The 20778-nt window shown below is 32.0% G+C and overlaps 2 protein-coding genes and 1 long non-coding RNA gene across 3 annotated transcripts; 1 reads left to right on the top strand and 2 right to left on the bottom strand.

The window, feature by feature from the left end:
• Positions 1-5435: 5435 nt before the first annotated feature.
• On the bottom strand, positions 5436-8581 carry LOC133674554 (cytochrome b561, DM13 and DOMON domain-containing protein At5g54830-like). Its single transcript, XM_062095733.1, has one exon. The coding sequence runs from the start codon at positions 8393-8395 to the stop codon at positions 5693-5695; it is 2703 nt and encodes a 900-aa protein (XP_061951717.1). The 5' UTR covers positions 8396-8581; the 3' UTR covers positions 5436-5692.
• Positions 8582-12404: 3823 nt separating this feature from the next.
• Positions 12405-13266, top strand: LOC133673862 (uncharacterized). The gene is made up of 2 exons (XR_009835085.1): positions 12405-12585; positions 12918-13266. It is a non-coding gene; the product is annotated as an uncharacterized LOC133673862 (long non-coding RNA).
• Positions 13267-14467: 1201 nt separating this feature from the next.
• LOC133674856 (probable CCR4-associated factor 1 homolog 6) lies at positions 14468-15958 on the bottom strand. The gene is made up of 2 exons (XM_062096134.1): positions 15776-15958; positions 14468-15673 (listed from the first exon to the last, which is right to left on the bottom strand). The coding sequence occupies exon 2, from the start codon at positions 15516-15518 to the stop codon at positions 14685-14687; it is 834 nt and encodes a 277-aa protein (XP_061952118.1). The 5' UTR covers positions 15519-15673; positions 15776-15958; the 3' UTR covers positions 14468-14684.
• Between the last annotated feature and the right edge of the window lie 4820 nt (positions 15959-20778).

Genomic DNA, 20778 nt, shown 5'->3' with positions numbered 1-20778 from the left:
AAGTGTTGTACTTTTTAGAGGATATAAAAGCCACTTATTGAACCATAAAAGCTAGTTTTAGAATTTTATCATACTTAGAACTTAATTATTGGTTGAGTTTATAGTACAATAGAGATTTCACACATTTAAAAAGAAAGAAGGTGATGTTTCATATGTCAAATCAAGAAAATTATAAGAAAATTGAACAAAACATGATGTTGTGGTTTGGTTAGTATATCAATATGGAAATGATAGATATAAAAGAGACATAAACATGTCTGGTCGAAAAGAAGAAAATATAAAATATATGTTTTTATGATAACTTTAGAGTGAATTATTAAACTTCCAAAGCAAGAAGTACATAAAGACATGTCTTATTTGTTCTCGTTGTCTCCTTTTTTTTTATCTCAAGATAATAACCAAACGCTACATAAAAAATGACATAATAGCTCATGTCTAATAAAGATTTGTTTTAGGATATGAATTCAATTGCCCAATTTAGTGTTGTATACTTGCACTTATCAGTTATGCATCCATTTAGATTGTGTAATGTAAGGGTGTTCAAAACCTAGTTTGATTCAGTTTGAGCTAAAAAATCTAGATGGATCAAGTTTTTTTAATTTTAAAAAAAATCTAATTCGGACTAAACTAAAAACCAATTCAAACCGAACCAATTAAGTTTGTTATGAATTGGATTTTTTGCTTCGAAAATAAGAAAACCCAATTCCATCAGAGTCTTCAAATTTCCTAATACTTCTTCTATCTGTTTGAACTGTTCCATCTAAATCTTCAAATGGAAGAAAGGTAATTAACCTCTGATTAAGCAACGAAAAAGTATTTCTATCAAGTTTTAAGATTCAACAAACATGTCTGCAACGAAAAGATAATTATCAATTAAAAATCCATAAGACCATGTTGCACATCAAAGTAAATAAACTATATTCATTTAGCCATTAAGATTGGATATGGAGAGAAGGGCCACATTAAGAAACAAGACATGCAAGAAGGACAATATAATGTAGCCACCATACACTAATCAAAGTTTCTTGTATGTTGTACTGTGATGCCAAAAGTTCATGACAATGACTCTTTTGATGCTTGCATTAATGCTAACATTGAAGGAAAAAAAAGCTAATGAAGGACTATATAATAAAAAAAATTAAGGACCAAAGTAATTTTAGAGATTTTTTATAAGTGAAATATAGAGGGTAGAAAGAAGGTGGGCTAATCGGAAAAGTGATGGAGTAAAATGAGAAAAAAGGAAAGATGAGGAGGTGAAGTGCGAATGTTATGAGTGATTTAGGGTCAGATGAAAACTTTATATTTATACGTTCTTTATATATATATATATATATATATATATATATATATATATATAGCTGGTTCAATTTTAGTTAAATTAGTTCACTCGGTTTTATCTTTCTGAAATTAAAATCGAAACTGGACCAAATTGAATGGTTTTTCTTGTTTTTAAATTGCTTTTTTTTTTTTAATTTGGTTTATCCAGTTCATTTTTTGGGTTGTCTTGATTGATCAATTTTTTTTTAATATCCCTAATGCAATAACTCTAGCCTTCAAATTTAAGATGTGAACATTTGGTGACACAAACTTCTTAGTTATACAATTTTAGGACTTTTTTTTAAGATGGCTCATTTTTCATATAAAACATCATAATATTAATTAATGTTTTTTATATATAAAAAAATCCTAAATTATCTAATGCAGAAATACGTAAATTCTTTCATTGAAATATGCATCAATTAGCTTGAAATGAATTTGAATTAATTATCAACGAAAGTTAAATATGTTAGAATGTTTTTTTTAAAAAAAATAAGTGTTAATCCATTCTTAAGATTATATGGATTACGTTATATATCACCAACCAAATCATTTTCACTAGTGTCAATTTTTTCTCATTTTATTGTTACTAATTCAATGATAAGATTTTAATTTGATAAAAAAACATAAAATAGATAGGCTGATGCTTTATATAGTAATTTTATTTCATTTTTGGTGCATTCACTTATTCAAATTATAAGTTTAAAAAATAATTTATTCCTGGTAGTCTTATCTTATCAAGTCATCATAATTCATAGTTGGAAAGCTCATTAATGAGAGAGAGAGAGAGAGAGAGAGAGAGAGAGAGAGACTATTCTACGTTCAGATTTTATCATTATCATCCTTTGGGCTACTTCAAGTCCGACACCAAAAAATATGAGAACTCGTAACAAAGCCCTTTCTCAATTTTTCCTTTTTTGGAACAAGTAGTTGGGCCAGATATGAAACATCTCAGCTTCCTCAGCATCCCAGTCCAGTGATAAACAAGTGGCTAGCCGGTGCCTTAATGGAGTTACAGCATAAAGAGAAAGTGGCCAAATCCTCTAGCAGAAGGTTTGATTCCACCAGCAAATATAGGCCATTTGGTAGAAAAGAAGGCCATTAGGTTTGATTCCCCTTAGGCATAGAAGCCATTTGGAAAAAGAGGAGGCCAGATTCTCTAACGTTAGGTTTGATTCCCCAGACACATGCAAGCCATTTGGAAGAAGAGGAAGCCAGATTCTTTAACGTTAGGTTTGATTCCCCTGACAAATACAAGCCATTTGGAAGAAGAGGAGGCCACATTCTCTAACATAAAGGTTGATTTCCCAGACAAAAGTGGCAACCTATTTTTGACGTTATTGGTGCATGAGCCATGCTTTTCTGACGAACAAGCTCCTTTAACCGCATTACTTGAAACAAACGTGACAAAATCTCATGAAAAAAGGTGGTAATGTGGTACTTCTGGCACCATCTCATGAACTTGGCAGCCCATTTGTCATGGGACAATGAGAACTTGCCAAAGGCAGGGCAGGGCGGTTACAGGCAGGTTTATGGGATTTGAAGGGATGAAGATTACCATTAAGGCATCAACGTCACATTAGCAGTAATTTAATTAGTTAACAGGAAACTGAGATTTTAATGAACGAAACTCTTGGAATTTTGTATCTCCATTCGTCAAACTTGTAGCCCATTGATTCATACCACAATTTGTGCTCAAAGGAGGCCTAACTTGTTGTGGGCCTTCTATTTTTCTTAATCTTCTGGGTTACAGCATGCCCCCCGTTTTGAGAAGCAGCAAGATGGATATATATATTTTTTGTCCCAAACTGTTGGATTTGGATTAAGTTGAGCTGCTGATGATGAGCAAGCACAAGTCCAATTACAAAACCCACTTGAAAGTGGGTTAAAATTGCACAATTTTATAAGTGTTAGTTTCTTGAATTGAGAACCTAACTATAACACAAGACCGGGTTTATCCGGCTAAAACCCAGGTCATAAAACAAGTAGATTGACTCGTAAGTTATCTAGCCAATCTAAACTATAATATTTTTTTGAAAAAAAAACTGGAAATAAACATTGTTTGTAATTATTTTTTAATAAAAAATAAAAAACAAAAAACATAATAAAAAAAACATATTCAAAGTAAAAATTAGGATCGACAAATTATCGAATCAATCCGCAGACAAAAGAGTAGAGAACATAGAATATATCCATATACTCTCGAAACTCTGCATGTTTTTTCTCAACAATTCAACTGTTCATGGTTCTCGAGAGGTGAAGCATGTGCCTTTTCCTTGTGATTACACAATGATCCTGGTACACGTGAGATAACAAATGACTTTGGGTTAGCAGTACACTCCTAAATCGCATTATTGATAGGAGAACAAGTAGGTTTCCTACTTTGTTTACAAAAACATTTTGCTTTGCAAGGCTTCCACCCTTGCATGCACTCCAGGAAGTGATCCCTTCGTTTTAATATCCTACAAAATTGAAATAGCTTTGATCCTGGAAGGGAAAGAATCTGATCCCTGGAAATTTGGCTCCGTTGGATAATGGTGGCTTTTGCAGGTTTCCTCAACTTTTAATCTCTGTGCTTCAAATTTCATTCCATAGCTTCTCATGTATTCTGGCACAAAGAAAACCCTCGTTATGCAGAGAATTAATTCTTAGGTTAAAAAAAAAGAAGTAAACATGTTAGTACCTTAGGCGGGTGATGACCAGTTCACTCTAAGTAGCCAACAAATGAGCAAAATCAACGAGGAAAACTATGAAAAGCTAAGAACAGTGGAGTTCTCTCGTCTAAGTTAATCATCTCACAAGTCCTTGAACCACGAGCTTATCAAACATGTCCACTACTTGCATGTTCCAGAAAGGCTCATCCTGCTTCCTCTTGTCCCACCACACTAGCTCTTCAAACCATGCTGCTGGAAAGATGAATAAACTCCGTTGACTTCAAAGATGCCGGTAAATGTCCGTGTGGAAGAGCACGCCTATTCTTCTAGGAAGTTAAACAGGCATGTTTCATATAGTCTAAGAGGCATTCAAGGCACATCATACAGAGTGGAGTTCAACCTGGTTGTATTGTAAAATCCAGGAGTTCAGTGAACCGAATAGAGGAACAATATATTGCATACCAAGGCACCACTGCAGCCTTTTTCACGACAAGGGTGAAATAATTTCGAATAGGAAGAAGAAGGGAGGGAGGGGGCACTCAAATCTATTAATTTCCAGGTCCTACGATCATTATATTTGTTGACAATCCTTTCATCCTTACAAAGACACGGGCAAAGACAATATCAAAGGCAAAAAAACACTGGATACTCCAGGGTAAGATAGGATGGAATCAAGGGAAATTGCATTCATTAAAGACAAAATATCAATTCAATGCTGAAGGCTTTCACGGTGATCTTAATTTCAAGGAAAAGCTAGAATTAGAGGGTCTAATTATTGGAAAATATTAAATAAAAGGAGGGAGAGACAGAGATACACAAAGTTATCCAAGTTGATTGAGTAATTGTGTCTCCTTCGAGGTAGCAAACACAGCAAATAGCTAAATATCCAGACCAATGCACAAAAGATCAAAACAAAATGAACTTCAGCAGAACAATTTGTGAGAAACTAAATGATTATTGAACACTAACTGAAGCGATTTACAAAAATCCAACGCTACTAACAGTCAAGTTTCGATTATAAGGAGGCAATTGAAAGAAATCAACACCATAACAACAATCTTTTTTCGCCAAAGTTTACAAAGAGGATAGAAAGTCTCACACTCCAGCGGTCTACAAACATTGATCAACCTTTTATCCCATTTGTTTTTTTTTTTTTTTCAATTAGCATTCTGTCCATTCTGGAAACCAAGACCATACAAAACATATAAACTAAATTGATACATATCTGGGTTGGAGTGCATAAATCCCAAGCAGTGATTAAATCGCACAAGAACAACGAGTGATGAGAAACTTCCCAAGGAAATCAAATGAAAGCATGTGTCTTTGCTCGGCACTATGCAATTCATAGCACCAAAAAAGAATTGGCCAAACAGATATAATTCCACAAAACTTAACAGATAGTATACAGCACCTAATGTGTAACACATGATGGACAAATTCTCTCTTCATTAAACAGAAAAGATATGAGGAAAAAAAAATAGATCTTCTATTGTATTTAAAGATGTATCAAGTATACAAAGCAGAGTTTTCTACTTTAATTGCTCTTCTGGGAAAATGGCTGGAAGGAATACAATGGGTCAATGATTAGAGCATGTCAAGCCCCCTCGCGTCGAAAAAATAATTCGGGCAAAAAAACAAGCCTGCTGTTCCGACGTGGGCAGAAAATTTTAAAAACTGATGGCGAATTGACGAGCTTGTACCAAAATTAATCATTGATAATATCACCTGTTCATAGGTTCTAACTGAACTTCCATTCGTCCAGAATGCTGTGCATCTTTTTGTGCTGAAGCCCTGGCTGGACTCAGGAGGTCAATAGAATCCTCTTCCTCGAGGTTACCCAACACCCAATTACTTCTTCCAAGTATTCTGCCACTCCTTCGCTGTTTTTCTTGATATTCCAGATAAGTGACAATCATTGTACCAATCGCGAACCAAAGAATTAATGCCCAGATATATCCATGAACATTTTCATCTCCATATCTATCTCCCAAATGCTTCAGGCCACTGAAAAGTGCCGCAATTCCTACAATGATGGCAGATCTGCCAACAATGAAGTGAAGATACTCCCAGAGACGCCTTTTTGAGGAAACGTCCTCTCCATTAGCAGGTTTTTTAGGCCTCATGGAGGCATTAACTGGCTGTACACAGGCCAGAAATATAGCAGCAAGCCCAAATTTAACATGAGCTGAACTGACATAGAGGCCCCGAAGCTCAGCTACTGCAAATAGAAGGCCAAGTAGGAGAATGGCTAAACCTGAATACTGCAAGTAAACATGTGTCTGGTACCAGCTATCCCCCTTCACATGCTTCAAGTATCTAGCGGCCATAATTCCACCAGGAAGCAAAATACCCCAAGCAAGGAACATCATGAACCCATGGACAGCTAACACCGGCCGTAAATCTTGCTCTGCTTCTGCAGAACCACGCATAAGCAACACCTGTATAGGCCTATGGCTAGTTTCAAAATGCATATTCTTCTCATTTAGGTGTTCATCTGACCATTTAGTACCCAGTGCCCATATGACCTTGAGAGGAGTTGTAGGATCGATGATATTTTTACACTCTACCCGATCATTGTGACTACAAGGTTTCAATGGTCGTGTAAACTCAAAGGTAATGATCCCATTTTCTGATTTGCACCTTATATCCGTCAAATTCTCATTTGTTGGATGCAAACTTGAGGCATCCCTTCCATCAATCCAAAATGAATTTACATGCCCTTTACCGATATCGTCAATCCAACCCACATAAGCATAGCTATTAACCATTTCAGTACCAAATCCTATCGCAATATAACCACTCTTTTTCTCACCGCGGGCAGCAATAGATATAAAGTCTTTTGACAACGTCCAAAAGAATGTGACTTGCTGATCATCCAAAAGGACACTGTTGTTATACATATCAGATAAACCCCCATCAACCACCTGAACTCTCCAACCCATCTTCTTCTGAAACAGAGAATGATAGTACACCTGATCTGGAGTATTCCTATCTGGTTCCCAGATCAATTCCATTGGACTAGCCAGAACACCTTCAGCTTCAGACCCTCCCGCATATATCGTCTCAGTCTTGTTCCTCTGTGTTGCATTACCACCAATCAAATCTGAAGTAATGTACAAAGCAACATCATGTCCAGCTTGCACCGAAAACTTCACTGGCACCCCTCTTTCAACTTTCAAAACAGGAGCCTCCTTCTTATTAATGTACAAAACTTTTGAAGGATTAGGTGGATTGGGGTAATGAACTGCAGGACCAGTAGTAACAACAAGAGGCTTGTTTGCATCTGCAATAATCAAATCCTGATCCTCCTTGTCTGCAGCATCCAAGGGCCCTAAACACTCATTCACCTGATCAGATACATTGAGCACCAAATGCCCATAAGTCACTGACATTCGCCCTCCATGATTCTGCGGCAAATAGTAAGGCCTAATAGTATCAGGAGGCCTCATCAACCCCAAAGCCCAAATCACTGTCATGTTCTCTGTATAATTCACCGGCAAATCATACTTGGTATCAACCGAAACCAATGGCCTCCTGTACCTGATAAAAGACACCCCATCCCTTCTGTGCCCATAACTCAACTTCGTATTGTTCACCAATCCAACAGGGTCCGATCCTTCATATATCGTATCAGGACAAACCCCATGAGCTGAACCATCCTTATCTATAGTACACTCGCTATACCTAGTGATATAAAAATCATCAACAAAAGGCATTCCTTCCTCCGTAAACCCTGCCACCGCCACATCACCACCGATCATAACCTCCGAATTAGCTTTCGGATTCGCCCAGCCAAATGCCATATAATTTTGAATAGAAATTGCTGCCTCTAATCCTATATCAATAAAATCCTCGTCCAAACTCCACCTAATCCTATAATCATTAGACAAAACCTTACAATTATCAAACATCGTCGGAACTCTAAAAGGCCCAGATTTGCCTTCCTCACCACCACTATCATTACCAGACGGTGCCGGGGCCAAATCAGATCCATTTGAGAGAATTACATGCCCAAAATCGGATTCCGTCAACAAGTCCCATATGGATAGGACTTGGATCCGATCCCAAGTAGCATTTCGACTCAATTTCACACTAAAGCTTGCATTTTTATAAGTCTCATTGAGTTTATAATCAGAAATTATAAACCCATTTGTGAGATTATCAAAGTCGGGCGCGATGGAGCCCCAAAAGTGAACATCGGATCCTGATAGCATATCAAACTGAGAAACCGTAAAAGAGCAGTCATCGGTTATGGTTAGAAACCCACGTACTTGGTGTTGAACCATGGAGAATTCAGACTTGAACCCCACAAACGGGCTGGTCTTCGGGCAAGATTGACCCGGATCCGCATTAGAAACGAAGAAGAGGAAGTTATTGAAGAGAAAAAACCCAAACCCTAAAATTATTAGAAGATTGTAATTCATGAGGGGAAATCAAAATCGAAGATCCAATCCAAATGGGAGTATTTGGGTTCGGATCAGAGAGAGGTGTGGTTAACTGAGCTAAGACGAGTTTGGGGATGAAATAGCGAGTTAACTCAGTGAGAGGAGTGAGTTCTTGATGATTCTTTAAAGATCTTGTGTTCTGTTTTTTTTTTACAGTTCGGAAGGAACTATGAGGAAGAAAAAAAACAAAAGAAAATGTGTCAGAGAAGGGGTATTTTCGTCTTTAAATAAGTTTGTGATTGGTTGGAAGATGGACTTGCTTTTTTGGCTTGTGTATCCTGGTAAAAACCATAAACGGAACCCGGTTTCGATCAGTTCTCTGTTCTGTTTAGGTTTATTTTTGTGTTTTAAGAAAAATTAAATTTTTTTATTTTTTTATTTTAAAATAATACATTTTTAATGATTTCATATTATTTTTTTGTATAAAAAATAATTTTAAAAAAATAAAATAATATTATTTTTATATATTTTCTGATAAAAAATATTTAAAAAAATCACAATAATACTTTCAAACACCCATTTTTAAGTTAAATGTTGTTGTTTGGAATAAAAATTAAAAAAATAAAAATAAAGTATCATTATTTTTTAAAAAGAATATCTTCATAATAATTTTGAGTTTAAGTTTTGTCATGTTACTGATAATTGATAAAATTAAATTTAAATTAAATTTTAGAAATGACTTATCCAATCAAATCGAGTTTAATAATTTTAACAAAAATAATTTTATTTTTCTGATAAAATTTAGAATGATAGTATTTTTTATAATTTTTGGGTACAATGGTTAATAATTTTGATGGGATACGAGAAAAATATATAATTTATGTTGAACTTATAAAATTTGTGAGAAATTATTTACTAAGATTTAGATTCGTCTTGTGCTTCTATTCATATAACAAGTGTTCAATTTAATTAAGTTAATAATTTTTATATTATTACGTCAGGTTTGAATTTAATTAGAATTTTTTAAAACTTCGTAAATATATCAATTTGGACATGGAATAACTAATTGAAAAAAAAAATCTCTGTATCAAAAGAAATATTTTCAAGATACTATAACCGTGTAGATAAATTAAACAGGAATTGACGTGGCAACATAAATTGACTTTATGTTGGCATATCACTTATGGCACAACAAACCGAGAATATTCGCCTTGGGATATGCTTTCATTATCTGCAATCTATAAAAAAAATTGAGGTTAACCATGTTCTATCATTAAATTATGGGTTTGGTAACATTTTAAAAATAATTTTTAATTAAAAATATATTATTTTATTTTATATTTTATATATTAATATATGAAATAATTGAAGAACATCTAAATATCAATTTGATATTTTTTTAAGTGAAAATAATTTAAAAATAAAATATACCACAGTATAACATGTTAAGTTTTCATTTAGAAGTGTGATATTTATTGAGTTTTCTCTCAGTCACAAGAGAAAATTATTTAAAAAATATGTTTAGAAATGTGAATCTTGCCAATAACTAAGGTATAAATTCAATAATTTTGAAGCATCTTGGAGATGCTTATTTGGAGGTATGATTTTAATTGTTTTTTTCACTTTCCTAGCACAAAAGAGAGTTATAATCATTGTAAATCATTAGCCCAAAATACCTTACTCTCCTCGTATATATTTTCTTTATTAAAAGCAAACTATGCTTTTTTCTTCAAACTATAGTAATAATGTGAAAACAAACTCATTATTTTAAATTAAAATTAATTTATAGATCTTGGTAAATACAGTCGAGGAGGTTATTTAACATATGAGTTTTATTTATTTATGATGTTTTCTTCTTGTTTTGATTATTGAAATCATCTTCTTCTTTTTTTTAAAAAAAAAATCATAAATTAAGTTATTTGACATATGAGTTTTATTTATTTATGATGTTTTCTTCTTATTTTGATTACTGAAATCATCTTTTTCTTCATCTATATCTTTGAAATCATCATCTTTTTCACTTGTCTTTTCAAATTGAATGTAATGACATGTTATATATTTTGATTTCTCTAACATTTGCATTTATGAGATTTTGTGTTTTATATTGAAATTATAAGGTGTGCTTGTGGCAGAAACGAAAGGAGCTCTAATTAGTTCTTTGTGGTAAAAGAAAACGAAAAACATCTCAAAAATTGCATTTCTAAATTAGAGAAGGTGTTGATTAACTGGTAATTTATTTTTTTCTTAAAAAAAAATCCTTAACTCGTAATAAAAACTTATGAGTTATTCTTTTATATATGAGTAAGTATTAATGTTGAATTATTTTTTTGGATCTGATCAGCCTGGAGTTGATGTCTGACACAATATTGTTGTACAATTAGATTGTAAGGCATATTAATTGTATTGGTGTTTGGAATATCAATTAGTTAAATATATATTAGTTCCCATCAATTATTTAGGGTTTAGGGATTTAATTAGTTCAATTTTAGCTTGAGTTAAAATATCCTAGCATATCAAATTGTTTTTTTGTGTATGCAGTTTTTTATAGGCAAGCACCACTAATGAAGACTCTAGCTTTTATTTTTATATTCTGAGCCATTTTCATCGATTTTTTATCTTTCTTTTCCTAGCTAGCTAACTAATATATAATTTTTGGGCTCTAATTATTAACCCCAACACATTTATATAAATAATAACAAATGTTATGTCAAGGTATACACTACATTGGTCATTCCTACAATATATAATATTGTCAACATACACTCCAATTATAGTCAAGATCAAGCATCCTAGACAAAAGAAATGTTCCATATTTTTTACGGCATGTACCATGGCAGTTGATAATTATATGAGACCAAACATACACTTAAATAAAAATGGATGGAAATATATGATGAATACCTTAAAAGAAAGAACAATTTAAAAAGCAAGTTAGTATTGAAGAATTGAAATATGTTATTTTTTCACTAAATCATAATTGAAGAACAAATAGGATGGTATAAAAAAAAATTTGAGGATTTAGAAAAAAAAATAATTTAGTTGCTAAAATTGATGTTGGATGTAATAACGAAATTAGAATTATTAATGCAATTAACATGTGGTGGACCTTAAAACTTTAGGTTAATTTAGGAACTGTTACTTTAAGTGGTCGAGAAATTGATTTTGTGTTATTAATTATATTGATTTTATTTTATTCAGGAAATTAGAAAAGTCAAAAAGTTCAAATATACTAGTATTGAACTATCTTTTTGTAGTAAATTTAATAGAATGTTCAGCAACATAATGACTATTAGAAAATTTTTGCATTTATGTCTACTTATACTTATAAAATGCAAGTTCAAATTATAATGATATTAATGTTACTACATAATTACATTAGAAAAAAGTTTTAGGAAGATCACATATTTGTAAAATTTAATTGCCATCAAATTTTTTTTCTAATAATATTTAATTGATGTTGTGCCACGTTAAAAAAGCTATGAATATCATATACCATCATGAATAGATTATATTTATGATACGATTGCAGCTAATTTAATGAGATAATAAAATTAGAATCTTAATGATGATTAATGTTGTTTTTCTATTAATAATCATATGATTTTTAATTAATTTGAAACTATGAATATATCTCATATTTTTTTTTAGTTATTTAAGTATCAATAACACCCTCAAAATCATTTTTAATCAATTATTTTTTAACTGTATTTTATTCGGCACTAACCTTAACAATAATTTTAACAAAACACATATAAAATCATACTAACAATAATTAAAAATATTTTTTATTAAACCATCACAATATCAAATAATACACTCTAAGTCGGCAGTCAATTTCCGTTGAGATTAGATGAATATTTAAACGTGTTAATGGAAAGACGTGGAGTTCCATTTAGGCATGTTCTTGTAGGTAGCCACCCGCTAGGAATGAGTGGAATTTACAAAATTTGGATGTCACTATCATGTCACAGCAAGTCTTTGTCTTCAGAAAAAAGCTGCACTAAGTCGCGTCGTCAACCTTGGCGGCATCATAGCCTTGTAGCTAAAATTCTCCATGGCATGACAGCATTGAAGATGGTCAAACATGGAAACTAAAATGTTTCTCTCTTTTTAATCATTGAGCAGATCGTGTCATCAATAGCAGCAGTGCTGCTCATACCAGAAAGTTTCGTGATCGTTCAGGAGGCCTCACTTATGGCGTGGACCTTCAATTCTTTTTTTAAATTAATGTAAGTGTTCAGATGAATTTCTACGTATTTTAACTAATTTCAGGATTACTTTAATTTTTCTTCAGGAGTTCTGGACATTTTCCACCACCTCCACCTCCAGGGAGTGATGTCATCCCTTTGTTTTATTGTCCTAAATTGCAGTGATTCTTTGGTTCTGGATGGGAAAAAAATCTGGCCCCTTGAAATTTGGCCACATTGATGATGATGGCCTTTCCGATTCTCCCATCTCTTTACCTCCACGCTGCAAATATCATTCCATAACTTCTCACATATTCCAGTACCAAGAGAATTCTCCTTCGATAAACTCGTATTAATTGTTTTTTTTTATGCAGAGAATCAGTGCTTATGTTTTACCAAAAAGGTAAGGAAGAAGTTTGGTCTTCATCTCAGGGCGGCAATGAAGATTGTAAAGGGGAGACCAACAATTGTGCTGAAGGGTCTTAAAACCGCTACTTATTGCATTCCAAGCAAAATTCATTTTCAAATTGGGACTCACGTTCTAACATCCAGCATGAAAGACCATTAGTGATGCACCAGCCAAATACTGGGATCAATCCTCACCATTCAGTACCAGTTCATGCTGGAAACTGACCGCCTTCATATAAGCGTTGTATTTGATATTGTAGTAGTTTTTGTGGTCATGATTTTAAAAAATTTATTTTATAAAATTTATTTTTAGTTGAGGTTGATTTGATATTTATATATATTTGGTTAAAACTATGGTTAAAATTGAGGTTGAACAAAAAATAATTTAATATGTTTAGTTAAGAATGCTTTTCAAATTGAGATTATATATATATATATATATATATATATTGATGGTTTTTAATTTAAATATTATAGATTTAACTACTACTATTACATCATGAAATAAATAATATTTATATAAAATATTTTTTTATTGTTCCATTAAACTATTTACAATCCATCACGTATGAAATCCATCCGACAAGGACTACAGTTTTCTTGGTTTTTTAAGCGCACAACAACATTAAATAAAATATTATCAAGAACAAAATTGAGATTGCGATCAAATTCTGCAAATGCTACATCATCAAGCGATCTCATTTTAATTTTTTAAATAAAACACAATTAAAAATAAAAATTAAAATTAAAATTTTTAAACTAAATTTGACCTGTTTTAAATTGAATTTAGTTCAACCAGAACAGTGAAGAGTTTATTTAAGTGGAGAGTGTCCAGACACAAGATGTGGGGAAGCAGCTCTAAGCTACTTTAAGCAAACATGTGGTTCAAACACATTTTATATGGTCCCACACCGACAATAAAGTGAGTTTTAACATTACCAAACATGTTATTTGTGCAGTTTACTTTAAAAGATAAAGCTACCGTCGGGAGCTCAAAGAAACAAAATAGAGAGACCATGTATTATACACCATGGCACCTCCATGGCCTTCTTCACAACAAGGATGGAAGAAGGTTGAAGAAGAAGAGGAGAGGGAGAGAGCACTAAAAATCATCACTTTGCAAGTATTATGATCATAATATTAATTTCCAATGCTTTCATCCTTAGCAGGGAGGCAAGGGATAATACAAATAAGAAAATGCGAGAAATCCTGAATACTCCAGAGTAAGTTAAGAAGGAATAAAAGGAAATTACATTCTTTACAGATACAATACTGATTTGAAACTGAAGACTTCCACAAGACTTCCACTGTGATCCCAACTTCGAGGAAAAACTAGAGCTACACAATCTAATTGTTGGAAAAATTTAATCAACGGAGGGAGAAAGAGATAAAGATCCATGGATTCTGTAGGTTAATGAGTAACTATTTCTCCATGAAGGAAGCAAATATTGCAAACAGACAAACACCAAGAACAATGCACAGGAGATCATAATAAAAGGAACTTCAGCAGAACAAGTTGTGAAAAAACTAGGATTATTATAGAAGCACTAACTGCAATAATTTACAAAGAACCAAGCTACGAAGCAGTCAAGGTTTCGGTTACAAGGAAAGCTATTGAAAGAATTCAACACTAGAACAACAATCTTTCTTGCCAAAGTATACGAGGAAAATAGAAAGTCTCACACGTAGTCTACAAATATTGATCAATCTTTTAACCAATTATTTTCTTTACTTCAATTAGTATTCTGTCCATTCTCGACACCAAGACCGTACAAAACACCAGCATACTTCTCAGTGGAGCCACTGAAAAAGTTATCCTTCAACTTCTTAAATGTGGATGATGTAAGCAAACTATCAGAGCCAGCTTGATGGCACACACCAATTCTTTCCACCTCCAACAACTCTGCAAGCTTGTTCAATCCACCATGCAGGCTATTGCAAAACTTCATCAAATGCTTGATATCATACACCATTGGAAAATACATATTGATCAAGTCAAAGAATCCTGCTTGTGAGTCAGGCAAACTCCTGCAAGTCAAAAGCTTGAGCAAATACCCAAAATCATATCCACTATGAAAAGTAACCCAGTTCACACCATCATTCAAAACAATCCCAGATGACATCAGAAGCTCACCAAACCGATTCACATCAATACCCATTTCACTGTTCTTCTTAAAATCAATCCCACATTGGCGCAACAGTTCAATTGAATCACTGGCAAAGATGTCTTCAGTCACATTAAACTCACGAAAATTAAATTGCCAAATGCAAAACTTATCCGTCCCACAAGTTGGTAAGTTCCCATTCTCATCCGAGAACGTTAGACCCAATTGGATCAATTTCAACATATCAACATTATCTTTCAAAGTCTGATAATTATAATCACTAATATTCTTAAAATTCCCGACAGGGCGCAAAACCACGCCAGGGAACTCGGTATCCATAGCTACGTGATTAAACTGATCGACAATTTCACGAATCAAGGCAAACTCCTCTTCGAGATTATCATTCCAAACCTCTCTAATTTGAATAGAGTCTTCTTTCGGCGGTGCAATTGACATTTCCATAAAAAAAAACAGTTAAAAAATCCTAGAAAGTTCCAAACTTTAACGAATCCAGATCCCAAAAACACACAAACATAAACACTTCGAAACCTCAAAACCTGAAAAGGGCCTGCTTAAATTCAGTCCCAAAACGCAGTCCTTTCACAAACAACCCAGATCTGCAACAAATAAAACAAAAACAGCATAAATAAAAATCCAAACTTTATTGTACAAAACCTTAAAAAGCTAAAGTCTTTCAATCACTAAAGCAAAGATCTAACCTTTCATGTGTGGAATCAGAGGTTGTAGTGAACAGATCTTGAAGTGGTGATTTGTGATTCGTGGGTTTGATTTAGAGAGAATTTTTTGGCCAGATAAAGATTTTAAGAGAGAGAGGCGGGTTAACTCACTATGATGTCTTGTAAGAGAACTGGGTGGGGGAGGACAGTGCAATAAAAGGGGAAAGTGATGTTGCTTAAAAGGGTGAACGGGTCAAAAACGAGGGCGTTTACACCGTGTTTACCAAAACGCGTGCGTTTTGTGTCTTCCTTCAATTTTCATACTGTGAAATGTGAATCTTCACTTGAGAATTTGAACCTTTTAAAAATTTAGAGCCCTATATAGTCATTGTTGTGGATCCACTAATGATGTTTTTCTAGGGTTTTAGGTGGACTTTCCAATTCCCATCTTGATAATAAATGTGTGATTTTATATCCCTACACAACAACAACATGAGAGAGAAAAATTTCCCACCAAGGCAATATTTGAGTTTCAATACTATTTAGAGGATATTTGAAAGTATAATTTTTAAAATGTTTTTTATTTAAAAATGTATTAAAATAATATTTTTTTATATTAATACATTAAAATGATCTGAAAACACCAAAAAATATTAATTTGAAGCAAAGAAAAAAATATAAAAAATATAAATTTTTTCAAAAACATTTTTAAAACGCAAAAACAAACAAGTCCTTAACCTCTCACAAAAAATAAAAAAGTGGATTCTTACTTTCACAATAATAATTTATTTAAAAGTATTATTTTTGTATAAAATTATAATTATTAAATCTAACTTGATGTTACAAGTTAAAGTGGAAGACTCGAGATCTTAAACCTGATTTAGACTAAGTTTTTAATTGAATCAAATATAACAATATTAACTTAATAAAAATAAATCAACCCGATCGGTTTCATTGACTTGATTATCTTGATTAAACCTAATTCAAATCTAGTTGAGTAACTCTAAAAAAATAATATACGGTTGTTATTTAAATAAAAATAATTGATTTAGTAATTTACAGGTTGACCCAATAACATAAATTTTTTTTTTAATGAATTAGTCCTCAAATCTCATCCAGCAACTATGCATAAAACTAAGAAAAAATAAATGAACCAGGTTCGAGCCCCGTGGTTGCTCATATGATGACCACTAGAGGCTTACATGGTCGTTAACTTCAGGGCTCGTGGGATTAATCGAGGTACGCACAAGCTGACCCAGACATCCACGTTAAACTAAAAAAACAAAACATAAATGAAATATATTTATTACTAAACTAAAATTTATCCCCTTTCTCCATGTACTAGTTTAGCATCATGTTAACTTCTACTTTTTAAATTGTTTTTCATCTAAAAAGACACCAAACTTTTAATGAGTGTTTTTCAATAGCTTTAATATGTTAATGTAAAACATAAAATAAATACATCTAAAAAATTATTTTTAATTAAAAAAATACTCTTGAAAAGCATTATGATTCATGTTACCAAACACCCACACACATTAAAAGAAATCTCTAGGATAGTTGCATAATCCAAGTCGCAGGTAGATTCTTGCAATTCTTGGTTGAATGTTTCCAGCCAATTAAGCTTAATGTCACAGGTAGATTTTTGGTGATTAGCAATTGACCACATGAGCAGATGCCTGTAATTGCCGTAACATCGACATGTCTAGAAGCCTCTTGCAGGACGACTGAGTTAAAGCTTCGAAAAATCAAAACGGTGGGATCCAGGGACGTCTCTTTCATGGACAACGCAAGAAAGAAACCTTGACTTGGAGTACTGGATGTAGGACAAATTAGACCTAATAGGGTTTTCATACATGACTCTGCACAGGTTTGAAAATGGTGTTTTGATGCTTATCAGATTCAATAATATGGAAATGGTCTTCGGTTCACATGGTCCCGACTCTGTGTGCTTTGTCGTTTTGAACGATGCTTCTTTTTATATTCAATATTTCAATTAATTTTGCAAGATTTTAAAATTAATGGTTATATAAACTAACTTCTAAAAATCCTGAGATATATAATATTTAAATTGATAATTTTTGAAAATTAAACTTAGAATCTGAACTTATATTATTAGATTATTAAATGAATTTATTGTTAAGATATTTTTTTAATTTTTTTGTAAAATATCATAAGATTAAGAATCGCAAAAAAATAGAATATCATTCTGACTGTAAAAAGATTTATTACTAATCCATAGAAGAAAAGGGTAATATTTAAATTATAAAGAGAGACTATGATATATTTAATTATAACTAATAAATATTTACAGTTAATATTGTATCACAAATCATCTTATTATTTCACAAATAAATCCGAAATCACCATAATCATAATACCATATGTCGGTGATATCCGATGATGAAACAACCTCTCTAAGATTCCTAGACATTGTCCTAAAAACATGTTTACAAAATATATTATGTAATTGATTTATTTATAAATTTTTTCCCCGCTTCTTTATACACTGAGAATTGATCGTTGAACCAAGCTTACAAGTGACATTAATTATAAATTCTTACAGATATGGTTTTTTTAATAGCATAAAATAAGATTCAAATCATTCCCAATCACATGAATCCAAAGATAAACTCAATGCTATAAATAAATATGAATTGATTCGCAATTATTGCTGCTATAAACAACTTGCAATCGTGATTCCCACTACCAAATATCCCTTCATATTTATTTAATTCCCCAACACTTTTTTATTATTATTATTATTTTATTGACATGAAAGTCTGGGTTAACTTGCGCGTACTTCGACTAATCACATGATTCTTGAAATTAACGACCATTCAAGTCTTTAATGGTTCTATGATTTGTGATATTCGAACTAGTAATTTTTAAAAAACAAATCTAGATTTGACTCGTTGAATTACACCTAGAATTATTATTATTATTATTATTATTATTATTATTATTATTTATTTTGGATAGGAACAAAAGAAACTGAATGAGGAAGCCTTTCGTGACTTATGGTCCCAAATGAAATAATGCACGCAAAGGCGTTCTGACCTTTTTCCACAACTTTTTCAAACTTTTGGAGTATGCATTGTTCCCTTTTCTTGTACTATCTATTTTGTCCCTCACCAATAACACCAAATGATCGAGAGTTGAAAATGTTGTTAAAATCACGATGTTCGTCATTTTATGAAGTCAACACATACTTATCTTACTAAATTACTTTAAGAACTTGAAAGGCATTAGAATTAGATTAAAACTGTCTTAACTCGTAATTAAAAAATCAAGTGAATTCATGTAAAATTCACTTAAAACCTTGATCCTGAAATATATTTTTTACAACCTTGATCCTGAAAATGCCGCATCACGGGATGATCCCTTCTTGGCTGGTGTACTGGTTCGTGCAAGAGATGGTCATGGATGGCTGTGCTAGCGTCGTTAACAATGTTATTGTTTACTCTCTCTTTTTTCCATAAAAAAATACTTAATTATTCACCACATTCTGTTAAGAGTTAAAGATCTTATTAGTAATCCGGTGAGGTGTAGTTGATTTGCATTTTATTTTAATTATAATTTTAAAAATATTTGATTAATTAATACATATTATATTTTTACATAATTTTCATTGAAAATTCTCTAATATTAAAATCTTGATTAAAATATGACTGCTAAACAAAGTTAAATGGCTCGGTTGGACATGCTGGTTCGAGAAATTCAAGACATTAACCAAGTGAAGTTTGATTGGCCCAACCAAGTTTTAAATGAGTTAGAATTTTAATTTAATCGGATTATACATTGACTTAATAAAATTTAATTAGTCTGATCAAACTGGGATTTTTTTTTTTTGGGAAGACAGTCTTGCCAGCATTTTCCCACTTCAGGTATCCTTGGGCCTGAGCTTTTTTATTTTTCAAGAAGAAGAGACGAAAAGAGAGTATGGACAGAAAGACGTAAGTTTGGGCTTTTAGAAGGTAATAGAAGGGGGTGTTTTTGGAAAATAATTTCCAATGTCAATATAATTGAGTTCTTTAAGCAAATCAAAGGTTTCTCTATAGTTTGTTTTTTATCATTTTTTATGACTTTAATTTAATTTGAAATTCAAATTAATACCCTCCAAAGGATTTCACACATAGAAATTCATTTAATTCTGTAAATTCAATTCAATTCCTAGAATTTCAAAGAGCTTTTTATGTTTTTAGTGATATATTAAAGTTATAAATAAAGAAACAGTTGCTTTAACAGTAGCAAGTATTAAATGCAGTAGCAATAGTTATATTTTGCATGTGATTATAATAGTAGTCGTTAATTCAGAATTTGCTGATTAAGTGTAATTGGTAGCTAGTTGAGTTGGGAATTTGTTTAATTAATATGAGTTAAATAAATTGTAGGTGAATGAGAAATTAATCTAAAAAAACCCTTGATTTTACTACTTAAACAAACTTTGGTTTTTCTAATTTAATTTTTAATTTATGGTGCCTAATCAAAAGTTGATAATGATGAAGATTAATTCTTATTAATTTTTTAACCTTTTAACTTCTAAAAATTACTATAAAAATAGAGGTGAGAAGAGTTTATAACTTGATTTTTTTATATTTTTTTTCACACTCTCGTCTTAATTTTAGTGTTTTTATTCTCTTTTATATTTTGGTTTTTTTCTCCCAAATATAGACCTCGTTTAGAAGTATATCTAAACTATGGTGATTTTGTTGGAATCCTGAGAGATATATTTTAAACATTCTAATTACATAAATAATGAGCAATAAAATTTTAAGAACATTGAATTCATCATAGACAACAATAAAAGTTTTATTCCTTTAAATTATTTCAATAAATAAGTACCATTCTTTGTTTTAATTTAAGCATTCTTATTTTTATTATTAGTATGCATGTTAGGACTTTTATCTTATATATATTGCAAGTTTGATTATATGCTTAGTATGCTTGCTGTTAATGATTTTTATAATATTTTGTGTTGAAAGCATGTTTCTCTTGAGTTTTATTTTTGTATGTTTATAAATTTAAACATGTATGTGCTAGAA

Source organism: Populus nigra, chromosome 15 (assembly GCF_951802175.1).
Source record: "Populus nigra chromosome 15, ddPopNigr1.1, whole genome shotgun sequence".
NCBI classification, from domain to species: domain Eukaryota; kingdom Viridiplantae; phylum Streptophyta; class Magnoliopsida; order Malpighiales; family Salicaceae; genus Populus; species Populus nigra.
Note: the sequence above shows the minus strand (reverse complement) of the source record. Positions and strands in the feature narration are given on the sequence as shown.